Genomic DNA, 17,194 nt, shown 5'->3' with positions numbered 1-17,194 from the left:
GGTTTGGTCTTCGTACTGAAAATAAGAAAATTATTTTAATTAGTGGCTTTTCTAATACAATCATTTATAATATATTATAGCCATACATATGTAAAAGACATCCAACAAAAGTGTTAGATGAGTAGCCTAGTGGTAGCGCGTAGGTCTTTTTCAATTTGTTGTCGCTCGGTCAATCCCAACAGGTCATTACTATTCTTTCACTTAATTTAAGCATGACAAGAATATTTTAACTAATATGTATCTAAACGGCTGTTTTTGTTAAAACTTTGTTGTTTAATTCAGCTTGGGTATGAGCACATCCAATATAGACAGATCCAATATAGACAGATCCCTTGAATAACACTTTACATGCATTCTATATACATGTAAAACTGTACATGTAGATTCATTGCATATTAATTGTTACCAGTCCACGGTTCAAAATAACCAAGTTAAATTATACACATAGTTCTCTATACAATTTATTCATTTCTCGAAGCAGGTTTCCCAAATTTATATCATATCAATCGTTACAGACACTATTATAACTTGATTTCGAAAAACAATTTTGCGACAGGAAAGAGATACTTTCTGTCCAAACACAGGTGTAGGCTAAATAATGGTTAGGCGCAATACCTCTTAAAAACATTTCAAAAATTTTTCTTATCAAATGATTATGGTTCATAGGGTGACTTCTTGAAGGAAAAAAGGTTAGTTTATTTTTTGGTAATATATCAGCACACTGTCAATTGAAATGTTTAAAGAAGTGATACATGTCCCCAAAAACGAAAAATATTTGACCCTAGTGATTTTAATTGTATCTTGATGACACAAAGAAATTTAAGTCTATGTTGATTGGTTGAAGCAAAGACAGGGAGAGTATATATTCAAATAAACAAAAAGCAGATGTTACTTTGAGTACCTGAGTGATACAGAATCAAAATGAAGAACACTATTCTTGCTTTGCTATTCATCGCTTGTGTGGTGTCTATGACATCGGGTAAGTTTAACCTTAATATTTTTACAAAACGTATGAATACATAACGCTAAGCTTAAATGTAGATTAATACGTATTAAAGTGGATTTGATGTTTAATCTAAAATGTTTACACATTACGCAAAATATCCAAACTTCAAAGCCAGATATAGAATTTTTTCAAAAATAGTTTATACTTAAAAGAAAAATCATTTTCAGAGTAAGATAAGATCTCGTTAATTTGTGGACAGTGCAGCTTCCTGAAATAACTTTGGTTCTTACGGGTTTAAGGGTAGCAATCAATCAGAAAAATGAATAACTCTTGTCAGCAATTTTGTGATTATTTATAATGAGACTTACATATATAGACACTCAAAACCACAATAGAAAAAATATTTTTTTAACACCAGATATTTACTAAATATATTTCAAAAGATGATATTTTTGCCTCTCAATGCAAAGCAACTAATGTACAAATGTATAAAATATCTTTGAAAATGAAAAGTTTTTTCTACTCTTTTTGTCTAAGGTTTGAATAGGAGAATGGTTTTATTATATTTGTATAGCTCGGATTCCTCCTTCTGGAAAATGCTACTACTGGAAAAGATGTAGCATCTGGAGGCCATGCGGCTGGGGAAAATATTGCGACTTCAGATATGGCCATCATGGATACTGCTGTAGTCAATGTGAGTTTTTTCCATGCATTCATTGTTTGATTATTTTCCTAATTTGGAAAATGAATTCTGCATATAGATATTGGAAAATAATTTAAGTTTATTAAAAAGGTATACATGCATTAAGGAATGGAGTCATGAACGACTCATCAAATATAAGGGTCAATTTGTTTGACAATTCCATCTTATATTTTGTTTCAGATCATGGCGGACACGGCCATCACTACGGTTACTATGGTGGCAATGGAGGCTATAGTTTTTAAGGCTATGGTCATGATGTTGATCATTATTAATAAAATGGTTATTTTGGCAAATATTTTGGTATCCAAACAAAATTTCAATGAAAACAACAATTGGTTTTGGATGATCTTCTCTACTATTTAAAGAGGTTTCATTGTAAAGCACATTATTTCATTAATAAACAATATTGACACAATTTTTTTTGTTTATTTTTTTTACTCTTACCATTCAAATTGTAGCTATAGAAAGTGATCGTAAGGATAAGTCTAAATAGACTAATTGAAAAATCAAACTATTTTGTATGTTTCTGTTTCACACAATGCCACCTAAACAGAAATTTACTGTAAACGAATGATATAAATCCCGTTGTGTCCAGAATGTAATTTTAAGGACACGGAGTTGGTTGTTATTAAAGTAAATCATGGATAAACCTATACAAATGTGCCTGAGAGAAGTTATAGTTGCATATAGTGTCTAAAACCGTTATTGGTGTTACATAGAATTAAACAATTTTATGGCTAGGAATATCCCTGTGTAAATAATTATTCATCAGACCATGTATCAATAAATACTTTGGTTGTTCTATCTTAGTTAGTAATGACTAAAAGAATAGACAGGACTAGTTTTTAATACGTTTTTATCATTTAGCTAAAAGACAAATTTCATTTATTAATATTTTTTATCCAACGGCCAGTATACGAAAACCGATTAGGCTTGATTTTAAAAAGTTTATTGTATAAAACTTGTTGTAACGAGTGAATATCTCATTATTTCGCGTGGTCTCGTTAATACGAGTTTGAATCGTAGGTTTGATTAACGAGTTAATTATCTCTTTATTGCAAGTAAGTGTCTTGATTTCACGACTAAATTATCTCGTTAAAACGACTACGTTATCTCGTTATAACGAATTAATGTACAACACAATGCACAAGTGTAAGTACCTGTTGAAGTGATGGTGCATCACTTCCAATATACAATACAGCAATATACACTGTCAGTGAAACGGCGAACATGACATTTCCTTCTTGTACCGTTCAGTGTTCAATCTAACGGGTCAATGTGTTTTCAAAAAGATATTTACAAGATTTTCACGCTAAAAAGCTAAAATGTGACGAAACCTTGGTTCAACATTTAAAACCAATAAAAATGGAAACAAAATTGCAAACTATATACGGTAAAAGGCCTGTGATTCTTTAAAGAACTGGAAGCATAAAGAAGGTCTTTCATTGCATATTAGTCTTCTCATGTAATGATATGGCCATACAGATTCCGTTGCCGAAGAGTAAAAATGATAAAGGTCAGTGTTATCTATATGTTATGTTTATAAACATGAAGAAATTTTATCCTAAGCGACGCTCTGTGCCAGGGTATCTCTATAAAATATCTTGCAAATAAATTAAGCCACCCGATTTTTCCCAAGCCTTCAGATTGGATTTTTGGCTTGTTTTTTCTCTATTTCAGCTGTTGTTCTGGGTACCAAGGTTTTTGGAAAATATCGTTGTAATACTTTCACGGAAGATAAAGCATATTGACATAAAAGTAGAAACTTACCAAGCTAGTACTTGGTACTCAGACATTTTGTCTTTGCTACACTTTTTTGAGATTAACATGGTTTTTGTACGTATATAGTGATTTACATGATTTGTATTGTAGACCTTGACACTCCAAACAGCTCAACAAGTTCTTATATCGGACTATGTACATCCAAACTACTTTTTAACGCACTAATTAATACATTAATAACACAAAATGATAAATGCTAATTGATCAATATCTTAATTGAGTTTCAAGTCCTGAACCATGAATTTTGAATGTCTTTATAATAGTTGATTCAATTAGGACGACAACTTTAAAGTGTGTACAATATCGGATGATTTACTGCAAATGAAGTTAACCCGTCACTATTCAATCTTCATTTGGAACCCAATTGATTTCTTTGTCCCTGTTCACACAAAGGCGTCTTAATTTTTGCAGCCGGTGGTCGTATTTATTTGCTAAAAAATGATTGATCCTGTCTTTGAATAATGAAGTACGCTGTGCAATTAAGTTAACGTCACGTGGATATAAATCACTGTAATTCCGTCTTTCACATGCACGGCGTCTAAATTTTAAGATTAAAAAACACTTTCAATTTAAAAAAGCATTTTAAATTTATTTATTAAGATGCATTGTTTGGTCATTATTTAGTCAAATGATGTTTCCTGACTAAAACGGTTAAATGAAAACACATGTTTACCTTATGTATCATCAACTTTTATATTTCAAAAATTGCTTCATGTTATATGGTTTTATGCATTTTATTTGTATTTGTTTTTGCGTTTTCCCAAGCACATTTTTACTAGGCTTTATATAAGATTTGTATATACTGAGAATAATATTGTAAAAAGTCAATCTTCTTCTTTTACATTTTTAAATATCAGATAAGAATAATTTGTTAAGTTTGTAAGAGTAAGATTTTGTGATGGGATTATGATATACAGTTAGGTATGATGTAAGTATAAGTTACTTAGTTAAACACACAATAAGTATGATATAATTTTCTAACAACATTTGTGAAAGGGGTTAATAAAAGAAATAATCATATTTAGCTCTATGTTGGTTCCATTGTATCAACCCTATCAATGTCATAAAAATCAAATTTATAACTTTATTTCATTCCGTGACAAAGACAGCCTGCAGTTTATATATTAGTTTGTATGGATATATTTGCTTGGAATGAATTTATCATGTATAACTTTAAAATCTATTTTTTAGGGATAAAAACAACATAAAAGTTGCCTAAAAAGTCCATTTATTTGTTTTGTTTTTATTGTTTTAGAAAAATTACATTTCGCCAAAATAAATGTTGATTAATGCAGTGAATTGTTTTTTATTTTTCTTTTATCGTCACGTTATTGACACCTGCAAAGTCAATCTGTTTTAATTGCTTTCCAAAATATTGTCCGCTATTTACAAGTATAATTATCTTTTGGTCAGGGCCATACATTAAGCATTGAATGTTATGTAAATAGAATTAGTTTGACAAAATTGAAAATTAAGTAGAGTGAACAAATTTACAAGTAAATAAAAGTAAAAGTCTGTTCTTATCTAAATACATCAATGCTATGATAAATTTCATTGAATTACTATAAAATATAATTTAAACGCATTTCTACAAGTACTCTTTATACATTCTTTATTATCTAGTAATTTTTCTTGACATATGTATGGAAAATAATCATTAAAAAATAATATCTTCATAAAATCTCAAAAATCTTTTTTCCAAACTTCCTTGTAACAATATGACAAACAAACTGAGTAGAATTGGGTTATTTCAATACGATATTTACTGTATGTATTCTTTTCTTATTTGAGAATTTCTACCAATACGTTTTCCTTACAACATGGTTAGTATATTAGAAATATGAAATACACATTTTAAACAGTATTGTCGTTCAGAGAGAGAGAGAGAGAGAGAGAGAGAGAGAGAGAGAGAGAGAGAGAGAACGTGAACCGAATCAGTGTATATAGATCAAACTATAGCACTGTTTAAGGACAAGCACATTCTTAGTCAAACTGTTTTGCATAATTGAATTCCCATGGACGTGAATTTATTATAAATTATAACTCATGATCAGTTGTTAGACATTCGATTAAATTATGTAAAAAAGATTAGATATTTCATTTACATGAATAAATTATGTCTTGAATGAAAAAATTATTAATGATTAACTGCTGTCTGGAATTTCAAAAGGAAATCAGATTTTACCTTTGTCGTTGCTTGTTACATGTAAGGATTTGTTTTGCTTAGACATGGAAAAAAAGCAAAACACTTTGGTTTTCTTAACTTTATTTTAGAAAATAAAGTAGTAAACTAATGATTTCATTTATCAATATGAATCATAATACAAACAGTGGTTGATTTCTCAACATAGAATAAATTTTTAAAAAAATTTGTTATAGAATAGAATACATGCAATACAAATTATTTCGGATTATCTAAAATAAATTTTATATAGTCATTAACAGATATAAAATAAGTGCATCAGAACTTTCTAGGTTGGTTGTTCTGGATTTGGTTTGAATTTGGGTTTTTTTTAAACCCAACAGGTGTTTAAGACTAGAATAATTTGAACAAATTTTGATAAATATAAGTGCAACATTTATAAATTTTATTAGTACAATTTAAACAGTTATTTATGAAAAGAAGTGGTACACCTTTGAAATGTATTTGAAATCATACATTAAAAACATACAAAAGATATACAAAGTAACCTGTTATACATGTATACATATAAATGCAGTTGATAAATATCAGATTATTGTGACCACTCCTGTAAGGAACATTCAATTATATATTAATCATTCTGTCTTGATTTTAGTTAAAGTTTATTTTAAACATTTATACCAGATTTAAATCTTTTGGCAACAGTTTTGGTCAATTGTGAGGATAAATTTAGATCAAGAAATGTTAAAACTTTTGGTCATCTGTAAGGATAAATTTAGATCAAGAAATGTTAACACTTTTGGTCATCTGTAAGGATATACTTAGATCAAGAAATGTTAACACTTTTGGTCATCTGTGCAAGAAGGCCGGACAAACCCCTTAAGCAGGTTTGCTGAATACAACGGTTCGGGATTGACTTTTTTTAATTATGAAACTGCAATTTTAAAGCAATATGAGCTGTATTTTTTTTTTAGAATTTTATTTTGCTGCAAAAACCTGCTAATGTGATAAGTCTGCCTGTAACTTAAACTTTTATGATAAATAAGATTTGAAAAAATCACTTACAATGAATAGATAGCAAATAAATTTTTAAAACCATGATATTTTTGTCATTTTAGTAAAAAAAATATTTTCTTTAAAAATTCAACATGAAAATTTCAGCTGATATTGCTTTCAATATTTCAATTAAGACAGTGTAGAATACATAACTGATTCATATTTCACATTTATGGAACCAGCACTAGACCAGCTGAGTACTCCTAGTTTGTGTAAACACTTAAGTCTACTGCATGCCTTAATTTTAGCAGCACTAGACCGTCATATTATATCTACACCATACCAACATTATCTTTTAGTTTGTTTTCCAGCATAATTATAATTACAGTGTACTGGCTTAAAATAATATCAGGTCAAATGATGATTTACAATTGAGTGCTTGACATCAGACCAATTTCAGAATCTCATTAGTCTTAGTAGATATTGCAAATTAGGATTTCGTGTGTTGGATATAAGTTAAGTTAACAGAAAATTGCATAATTTGGTATGAGAGATAAAACATAATGTAGTAACCCCACCCGTCAGCAAATTGTACAAATTAATTCATTAACTTCGGCTTATAAAAGTTATGATACCTTTGTGTGAGATACAGACTTCAATACCAGACGAGTGCCCTTTCAAGAAGTTGGGGGGGGGGTCAGTATAACCCGCAGTAAATTCTATTACTATACTGACAAGTGATAATTTCAGAATTATGGAACAGCACTTTACAAGGTTCGGTAACCCTTCCCCTCTTACGATATGAACTAAACAAAATTTCTAAGTTGTCGCCAATAGAATAAATAAATTGAAATTTATGAAGTAAATAGATATTACATTTTCAACATTTTACAACCAGAATGTATTCTTATAAACAGAAAATAAAAAGTTAATCAATATTGATTAAAATCAATAGTTCAGTGTTTTTCAGCATTTGTTTCGGGGTAAAGACAACTTTTTAAGATTGATATTAAATCGTTCTTAAAAGGTGTCTCAAATAAAAAAAATCAAAATTTATTTGCTGAACGCCAATGAGAAAAAGAAAGAACGTTTGGAATTTTTGTTTCTGAATTTATCATATGGTAAGTTGTACTTACTTCACATGTAAATCTACTATTCATTTTTTCTCGATATTGTTTAAAATATCTGGCAATGCTACAAGAAGATATTTTAACGTATCTTTACAATGCTGTAGATGTATCGGTATTTCAATTGACATAAAATTACAATTTAAAATCTCTGAATACCTTACTTTACCGGAAGTATTCACGATATCCGGCAACCAAAAGTAGAGATCGATATATATTTCTGATCTTAGGTCACGTAAATAGTGGTAACGTCTAATATTGTTAGTCGAATGGTAAAGTTCGATGTATATGTATTTAAAAAACACAGGGAAATTCCCTATTTTAGACCTCTTAAACTCACTCTCCTAGCAATGAGCGGTCACCGTCCTAACCACTCGGTCATCTAGGCAAAACAGAAATCTCGCTTTCGATGACAAACGGAACCTGGCGCTGGTCGCTTACTACACGGTTGCTTGAGATACGGGCGGTGTTGTATAGCAGTTTTTCCCCCATAGTAGCTTTTCCCCCCGGAAAACCTACTATATAGTAGCCTTTCTCCCCGGGGGGAAAAGCTACTATATAGTAGCTTTTCCCCCATGGTAGGGTTTCTCCCTCACGTTTTTGGTTCAGATTTTATAAAAAATATTTACGGAAATCCCGTAAGGATTTAAATCATTGTTTCTACACTCCCAGGTTGCATACATGTATATCTGCATTCATCTGTTCAGGCTAAGTTTCGTTTTGGCGATTTATTATTTCTATAGACAATGCTGAAAATTGAACATGTGTGTAATGGAATTACACATAGAACTTAATTTAGGTAATTTATTGAAAAAAGTACTTGGTTTTACAAGTTATACACTTATAATTCTGTTTTCTGAAATTGTATTAAGCGAGAATGTTTTAAGAATTTTTTTATAAATCTATCAGACTGTCTGTTTGTGAAAATATCATCCAGGCTAAACCTCTGTTTTGGAGAAATTTTGTTTCCGATGTTTCAGAGCCCGATTTTTAAAATCCTATTATAATTATTATAGTGCATTTTCTTTAGGGTCCATTGTCTCATAAACTAGAGATGACCATATCACCATATTTTTTATAGTGGCAGTGTTTTACCACTTGAAGATGACTCTGAAAATTTCAGTCCTCAGGGTAGGGGCCCTTGATGTTTCAGGGCCCGATGATTAAAACCCCATTATAATGATTGAATAGTGTTCTATAAGTGGGGACCCGAATCTCAAATTCTAGAGATGACCACTTAACCATATTTTCACAGTGATAGTGGTATACCACTAGTAGATGACACCAAAAATTTTAGCCCCCATGCAGGGTTAGGGCCTTTTGTTGTTTTCGAGCCCGATGTTTGAAATCCAGGTATAAAGAATATGTATTTTTTAGGGCCCCATATTTCAAAAACTATAGATGACCACATAAACATATTTTTATGGTCATTTAAAAGTAAAAACATCAATTAAAAATACACAATCACTCATATATTTCTTTATCAAAATGATCGAAAATTACGTTTAATTCTGCTTTTCTTTTTAAATTTACGAACAAAAATGTTCAAAAAGATACGCGGGTAAATTCATTATTCTTCAAAACATTTAATCAATTCATAAGATGACTTATGATATAATAAATAACTAGATAGATAAATCAATAAACTTTTATTCATAAAAGGAGAAACAGAAAATCAAAAATAAATAACCAACCTAAGCGCATATACAACTTTTTTTTACTTGTTAGTTGATTAGAAGAACAAGCTTATATCTAATAAAGTCAGCTCATCACAATAGATGTGTTGGTTGTTTTGTTTTGTTTTGTTTTTTTTTTGTTTTTTTTTTTTTAAATTACCCTTGTTTCATTGTTCGAAGAAATAATATGGTACACAAGTAAATCTTTATTGCAAAAATATGAAACAAATAGTATAAGATTTTTAGGTAATTGAATCGTATATCTTGATTTATATAGCATCGTTTTCAAAATTGTATATTTATAAATCACGTTGCAAACTTAAAAGTGGAAAAATTAACAAATAGTGAGTGACAATATATACATAAGGTTAGTGCAGGATCCATTTCACATTTTCCAAAGTAACCAGCAAAGATACCGACATTGTTCTGGTTGTGAAGACATTTCATTTTTTTTTAAAATGTTTACATCATAAAATCTCGCGTTTCGTAAAAATGTGCTTAAAAATATGAATATGCGTAACTTTAAAACGAAATGGTAAACACTAACTTTACACATGCTTTTAATACATAATTAAAATACCCCTTACCCATGATTTAGAACCCCATCAATCAAAGTAAAACTAAAACATTTCAGTTTCTCATTATATCATTGCGCCCCGTCTCCCATTTGATATTTAGAAGAAGATATATATAATGTTTTTTAAGATCGTCAATTCTAACGGTATTAATTTAAAATTGATAGACTTTCGGAGGAAGGGAGTAATACATTTCCACTTTTTATTTCCTTACTCTACAAAATTAAGTCAAGATTGATCAGTTAGTTCCCTGGGAGAAGCTTATACATAGATGGTAATACATTGGAAAATTAAAGTTCCAAACCGGCGTATTTTCACTCAAATGTGTTCTCACGTGTTCATAACGTCGAGGTCAAAACTGTAAGCATCGATTAGATGAAAAATATTCGAGGTATTCTGAAATCCGTGTAAAAGGTGTTCCAAAAAGGGGTGAGAACAGGTAAAATAAACGATGATGACACATGAATGTTATGAAGGCGCATGCCTTAGTTCATATTTGGGGTTGAAAAACCATGTATTTTATTCTGTGTATTAATAAATGCCATAATTATCCATTTTTATGAGAAATTAATATCATATCACTTATTGCAAATTATTGTCACGAATGGTCCGCCAGAAACATGGCCGGAAAGTAAAAATGGGGGAAAATCCACTATATAGTAGGTTTTCCGTGGGGGTAATCTGGCTATAAAAAGGAGGAAAGCCCACTATATAGTCAGCTTTCCGTGGGAGAAAAACTGCTATATAGCCATTTTTCCGGGGGGAAGAACTGCTATATAGCCATTTTCCCGGGGGGAAAGATGGCTAGGGGGAAAAGGCACTATATAACAGCGGAATACATTTAAAGGGGCATGGTCACGATTTTGGTCAAATTCTGGTTTTTTTCTTTTTTATTATTTACAATGCATTAAGAATGCATTTCTAAAGATCAAATGAAATTTGAGATTCAGTGGTTGAGTTATATGCAAGATACAGGACTCGCAGTTCTTTGTCATGTAAACATAGCTTGTGTCCTGTTTTTGTTTACATAGGTTCAATATACCAGTAAAAATCCCCTTCAAGCTAATTTGTCTATCTTCTTATTCATTTTAAGCATAAATAATCAGTTTTGGACGTTTAACACACTCATTTTAGGTCTAAAACCGGAAATTTCACATCAACATTCAAAATGTAAACAAACAAAGGCTGTGTTAACAAAGCGAAGAATTGTAAGCTTTGCAACTCGCTGATAACTCAGCGAATGACACTTAATTTTTGGTTGCCTATTAAAAATACCTTACTGAAGCATTGTAAGCATTAAAATTGATATTTTTTTTTTACCAAAATCGTGACCATGCGCCTTTAAAAGACAATTTGAGAGGATCAGGACGATAAACATTGCAAAGATATATACATATAGTAAGCACAAACATTGCAATAACTCAAAAATTGATATAAACCTTAAACCGTTTAGATTTTAGCGTTGTGATTTTTTTTAGTAATTTAGTAAATTACAAGGGTTGATCCAAAAGTAATGTCACACTATGCACGACACTTCTGAAGGACACGCTATTGTTTAAAATGATACATTAAAATTTTCCTTATCAAAAATTAAATTCTTCTTATTAAATTTAGTTGAACACTTCACAAGATATTGATGTTTGTAGCATGATATATACGTGACATCGCCGCATCCTGAATTTACATCTCTTTCAAGGTTTGTATATATGAATAAATTACATGCTTCAAAATTTGAAAATGCCCCCAAAACACACTATTTTTCAACAGATACATTATTAACTTTTTCTGACTGTTTTGGAAAATTAAGTACCCTTACTGTCCATTTCGGATATCTACCCAATGCCTTTTGTCTCAAGATCAAGGGATAAAATGGCTTGGTATGTGAATAGTGATACGATGTACTTTTTGCTTCGATGGATAGAAATCACTACAACATGTACTGGAGTTGATATATCAACCTAAAATTGAAAGCGAGGGTACAGGGTACCTTTAACATGGTTCCAATACATAATAAAAGCGTATGTCATGTTAATAAATAAATAAGATAGATAGAAGACATACGCTCTGAAGGAAAATTAAAGCTGAGTTCTTACGTCAATGGCTACGTATAAATCGTAAAGCTACGTTCATGACTTCTTGAAGAGACCTCGACAAACTGATCGCACATTAAATAATCCAATATTCTACTTCGTCGATTAATTAGTTACTTTATGAAAAAATAGATTAAAAAATGTAAAATAGCGCATTGTGGTGAATTTCTATAGCGTACTAAATAACGAAATTCAACAGAACACCAAAGATCTAGAAATGCCGTCCCGAGCGTGCGGCGACTATCGTTTCCTCATGCTCTACAAAATATATTATCTTCGGAAATAATTATCACAATGCATTAAAATTTTCAGGTCTGAATTGAATTAGGTAGATGTCAAAAAGCACGAAATTTGGTCACTTTACGCAGATTTTTCATGATTTTATTGCATCTGTGACATTTCTTTTGGATGAACCCTCGTACTTGTTACTTTACAAAACAATACTTTATTTGAAAATGAAATAAAAACTATAACCAAAAATTATCAACGTACATGTGTTATTCTTTTACATGTTTTTGTATTTATCTTTTAATTGCGATTTAAAAAAAAATGAAGAAAATTACAGTTCAACAATTAACTCCTCTAGGGTTTTCATATTACAAAAAAAAAATGCTCGTCCTATGGTTCATGTTTAATTTTACAGGGATAAACTGCTGAAACAATGATCGGTGATAAAATATCAAAACATTCAATGGTTGTGTTAATCCTTTATTGTTTACTAGTGTTAACACATTTCATATTAATGCATTAATTTAATCTTTAACCCTTTAGTTCATTAAAAGTTATTAAATTATTTTGGCTATCTTTCGTCATTTTCATACTAATTTAAACAGTGTATCAAAGCATTAGATTTTCCATTTGTTTAAATCTGTTTTTGCTTTTTAGTTTGATAAATGATAAAAGATGACAATGCCAAGGTCCTTGTTATTTGTCTTGTAATTCATTAATTTCACGATTCATTTCGTCCCTAGACAGCATCTTTTTTCAAATATTTGGTTATTTTTAACCACACGGAAACTACTGGTGACAACCGATTGGTGGATTGTTGCTCGTAGACAGTATAAAAGACCATCATCTCCAGTCGACTGTTATCTGCATTATCAAAATGGGAAAGGTTATCGTTGCTTTGCTTCTTCTTGCTTGCTTGGTAGCCATCTCCTCGGGTAAGTCCTTCTCTCTCTCTCTCTCTCTCTCTCTCTTGTTTTTTGTGAGTTGTGTTAATATGATTGTATTTTCATATCTCCTAGCCAACTGGAGTGGCAACCATTGCAGCTATCGGCCTTGCAACCCATGGTTTCCATTTCCATACCAGTGTGGCTATTTTGAACAATGCACCCAATATGGATACTGTTGTAGCTGTAAGTTTTTTTTTTACAATCCATGTAACGTTCAACTTTTCCATTTTTTGCGTGCGTTTAACGTTTGCTTACCGTGCATTTATCGTGCACTATTTCATATCGTTTTCTCAGGTATAGTTACGACGGTTCTTGCCCCATTGTCAGTCAGATCCCCACTATAAAGATTAATCGTGAAATATAATGAAAAAAAGAATAAATACACCGGGTATATCGTTTTAATCGGCAAAGTTGCCGTTACTTGATTCATGACAGTAGAACATTGTTAATTATTTAAATGGGAGCTCCTTTATCAATAATAGGAAATCAGTTATTTATAAAACATTCTGAATAATCTGTACATTTTACTTTATCACCCAGTGCGATCAGTCTAGGTATCAAATATTTGTTTATGGAATATCAAAAGAAATCTTTCAAAATGTGCCAGGGTTGATAATTTATACCCTTTTCTATTCTTTGAGAATATCCATAGCTTTTTAAGTAGCATTTTTTGTTGATATTAAGGATTTTAATTCATGATGATATTTTTAGTATTCTTGTGTTCGAACATCATGAAATATGTGCAAATAACAAAAAAGAAAACAACGATGCATTTCAAAAGTTACTTTATATGCATCATATGCTCATTGTTTCCTTCTGATCGCATTTGTGCTCCGTTTGCGCTCTGTTTTCACTGATTGTTCAGTATTCACGAAGTTACGAGCATTGTTCACAGACAGTGAACGTACCATTTGTTCAGCAGTCATTCACTCTTTATACAGCAATAATTTATACCACCCATTCACCATCTAGTCAGTATTTACATACCATTTATTCACCAATGCTCTACCTTTGTTTAAAATTAATTTATAGTTTAAATCATCATTTGCGTATTGCGTGTTCTTCATTTGTCCACATGCAGGTGGGATTATTCTTAGACTTTATACCATCTTTTATTTGAGTACCGCAGTTTTATAGTCAAATCCTAAATATTATTAACCATAGATTTTTTTTTTACAGACTACAGAGGAGGTTATGGCTATCGCTAATATTGACAATACTAAGTCGACGAAAATCAGACATCTGAAAAATGTCAACATGCAGGCTGTACTGCTGACAATGAATCATCATACTCATATTCCTAGCAGCTCAAATAAAAGATGTCAAATTACTCTTGGATAAAGAAATCTTCAGTTTTAATACATTACGTTCTTTTTTTTTACAAAGCTTTATCTCATCATTTATCTAAACTATTTCCTATCAACGGGTAATATCAGAATTCAAAGTTTACGTCCAGAATTAAAAGAAAGTAAGCATTTTTTATGCATATGTATTCGTCAGGTCGACGTACACGCTATGTTTGTAATTGGTTTTTTATTATGCGGAATGTCAAAGGCAAAAGAATAGTCTCAAATGGAAAGTGTTCTACATCTGCCAGAAATTGTCAGTTTAGAACGAATATCATAATCAGCTTATACCGATGCTATGATGAATAACAAACCGGAATGGATAGTGTGACGTCCTGGTGTAAAGTTCAGTGGGAACCCTTGATATTTAAATTAACCAATCGGGTAGGGGGTAGGTGCGTTAAAAAAATTACGACTTACAACAACAGTACATATTAACTTCTTAATTAAGTGTACTTTGTGTGTATAGTTTCCTCTTCATTTTATCAAAATATATGCTTAGAGAATATATATTAAAAGTAAAAAAAAAAATAATCAAATAAAAAAAACAAACAAACGAAAAGGGACACTTGGCCGCCAACAATAAAATGGCACCCCTATATTATGTAAAATATTTAGGAAATCCTAGAAACTGTTTTTAAATCCCCCCAAAAACAGATTTTATGTGTTTTTGAGAAGCGCAGGGCTGCGTTCAAGATCGTAGCTGCTAGCCTAGCCGCTAGGTCGTAGATATCTAGGTCTATTGAACGGACCGCTAGGTTAGCCGCTAGGTCTCAGATTTGAAGTTGGATATATTCAACTAAAGACTTATTACATTGACATAATTTATTAATTTCAAGCACAAATATATATTTGTTAAGATTCATTACAACTTAAAGGATGAATAAAATATCACTAAATAATTATGGCTAGCTGTCAGATTCACTTATAGATAATGATTTAAGCATTAAAGGTTTCTTATGGACATCAAATCCAGATGAGGAAGATCTTTATCTATTAAAAGCAAGTATTAAAATTTATTTCGAATTCCCTTCATAAGCACTTTGATCACTTTGATTCCTGCAAAGTCCCTCTTCAATGTTTCACATTAATTAGGAACCGCTTTCTTAACAACTCATGTTAACAAAACAATCACATTCCGATCCTTGATGGAGTATATAACAAAAGAAATATGTCCAAAGTACTCGTTTTGAAAATTTAGCGTTTTTTTTCTCATCACTTTTTATATACATTGTATTCTATTGTATTAAAAATCGCCATTATGATACCAATATGGCCGCTAGGCAATTTATACTCTGTTTTTGCTTCCAAGAATTTTTCTGTAGTACATGTGTATCGATAATCTTGGTTCACAAACTAAGTTCATCCAGTAGAATAAAAAGAAGTCTTGTTTTGAAACGAAAGCGTTTAAAATGCACCCTTGACCGCGTCTGGTTTTAATACACACCAACAATAGAAAGTCTACGGGGATGTTGCATCGCAAACGACATGGAAAATACCAGGATAATAACTTTAAAAAACGTGTGAGGTGATCAAAACGACTCCCTAATGATAAAAGATCAATATTACTTAAAATTGATTAAAAATCTCAGATGGAAACACGTGTTTGTTCATGTTAAAATGTCAATGAAGAAATTTTGCATATTTCCGCTTATATTGATTTCAATTGTATTTCTTTGACAGTATTTCTTGAACAGTTACGTGTATTATTTCTTAAATTCGCCAAAGACTGACGAAAAGAGTAATCTGGGAAAGGCTTTTAATTAGTAAATTGTACATCGTTTCTCCATATGATATAATAAATGATAATACCGAGTGTTTCGCAATTTTAGTTGATTTTGCTCGCTCAGTGTGTATCCTCCCCCGATATTTTTTAAGCCGAAGTACATGTATTCTCTCCCCGATTGTGTAAAAATCAGTTTGAGGGAGAGAAATCTTTTAAGAATCTGTTTTAATCTAAATTTTAAAAAATCATTTGTGTGGTTTCAGCTACTGTATTAAACCAAATTCGATGATAATAACAACATTCTGAACACATTCGATTTAAAACTATAGAAAATTTACAACATCAACGACAAGATTTCCAACACACAAAGTGTATATAATGTAAAAATGTCATATGAGAGAGAGAGAGAGAGAGAGAGAGAGAGAGAGAGAGAGAGGTTGACATGCGCACAAGCATAATACGTTAACGAAAGATACACATGTAACATCAAAATGAACAATTTTGATAATTTATGTTAAAATTTGATAAACTTGTCACTGAAAATGTCTCAAGGGTACGTTTCCCGTCTTCGTCAGGACATTTCTTGCATCACATACAGTTTCTTTATTTGGTTTCATGATTAATATGGCAACAAAGTTGTAAGTTTGCACTACTCACTCCATTGCAGCTGCTACTCTGATTTGATTTTGTTTGGTATGTGTTATTTATGTAGTAATATAAATACACGGATTTTACATTTTAGAGAGTTTCTTACAAGAGACATGTAAGGTAAGTGTACGATTCAAATGTAATTGTAAATTTTGACCAAATTTGTGGGACTGGGAAACTACAGAGAGATTCACGTGAGATATATATGCTTGGTTATACATTGTATTTTTTGTTGTTGAGGAATGAACTGTCAACAAAAAA

General features: G+C 31.0%; 1 protein-coding gene and 1 long non-coding RNA gene across 2 annotated transcripts; both read left to right on the top strand.

The window, feature by feature from the left end:
• Positions 1–891: 891 nt before the first annotated feature.
• LOC128170149 (uncharacterized) lies at positions 892–2,053 on the top strand. Its single transcript, XM_052836101.1, has 3 exons — positions 892–979; positions 1,521–1,640; positions 1,830–2,053. The coding sequence occupies exons 1-3, from the start codon at positions 922–924 to the stop codon at positions 1,889–1,891; spliced, it is 240 nt and encodes a 79-aa protein (XP_052692061.1). The 5' UTR covers positions 892–921; the 3' UTR covers positions 1,892–2,053.
• Positions 2,054–13,065: 11,012 nt separating this feature from the next.
• Positions 13,066–14,568, top strand: LOC128170159 (uncharacterized). The gene is made up of 3 exons (XR_008241692.1): positions 13,066–13,201; positions 13,286–13,396; positions 14,393–14,568. It is a non-coding gene; the product is annotated as an uncharacterized LOC128170159 (long non-coding RNA).
• Positions 14,569–17,194: the final 2,626 nt, after the last annotated feature.

The sequence above is a fragment of the Crassostrea angulata genome, chromosome 1, assembly GCF_025612915.1.
Source record: "Crassostrea angulata isolate pt1a10 chromosome 1, ASM2561291v2, whole genome shotgun sequence".
NCBI classification, from domain to species: Eukaryota; Metazoa; Mollusca; class Bivalvia; order Ostreida; family Ostreidae; genus Magallana; species Magallana angulata.
Note: the sequence above shows the minus strand (reverse complement) of the source record. Positions and strands in the feature narration are given on the sequence as shown.

What these genes read in the sequence shown, in the direction of transcription:
- LOC128170149 (XM_052836101.1), top strand. Translation starts at nt 922, where the DNA reads ATGAAGAACACTATTCTTGCTTTGCTATTCATCGCTTGTGTGGTGTCT. An exon ending in TGTGGTGTCTATGACATCGG is followed by an intron (nt 980 to 1,520) that starts GTAAGTTTAACC and finishes ATATTTGTATAG; the next exon opens with CTCGGATTCCTCCTTCTGGA. An exon ending in TGGATACTGCTGTAGTCAAT is followed by an intron (nt 1,641 to 1,829) that starts GTGAGTTTTTTC and finishes ATTTTGTTTCAG; the next exon opens with ATCATGGCGGACACGGCCAT.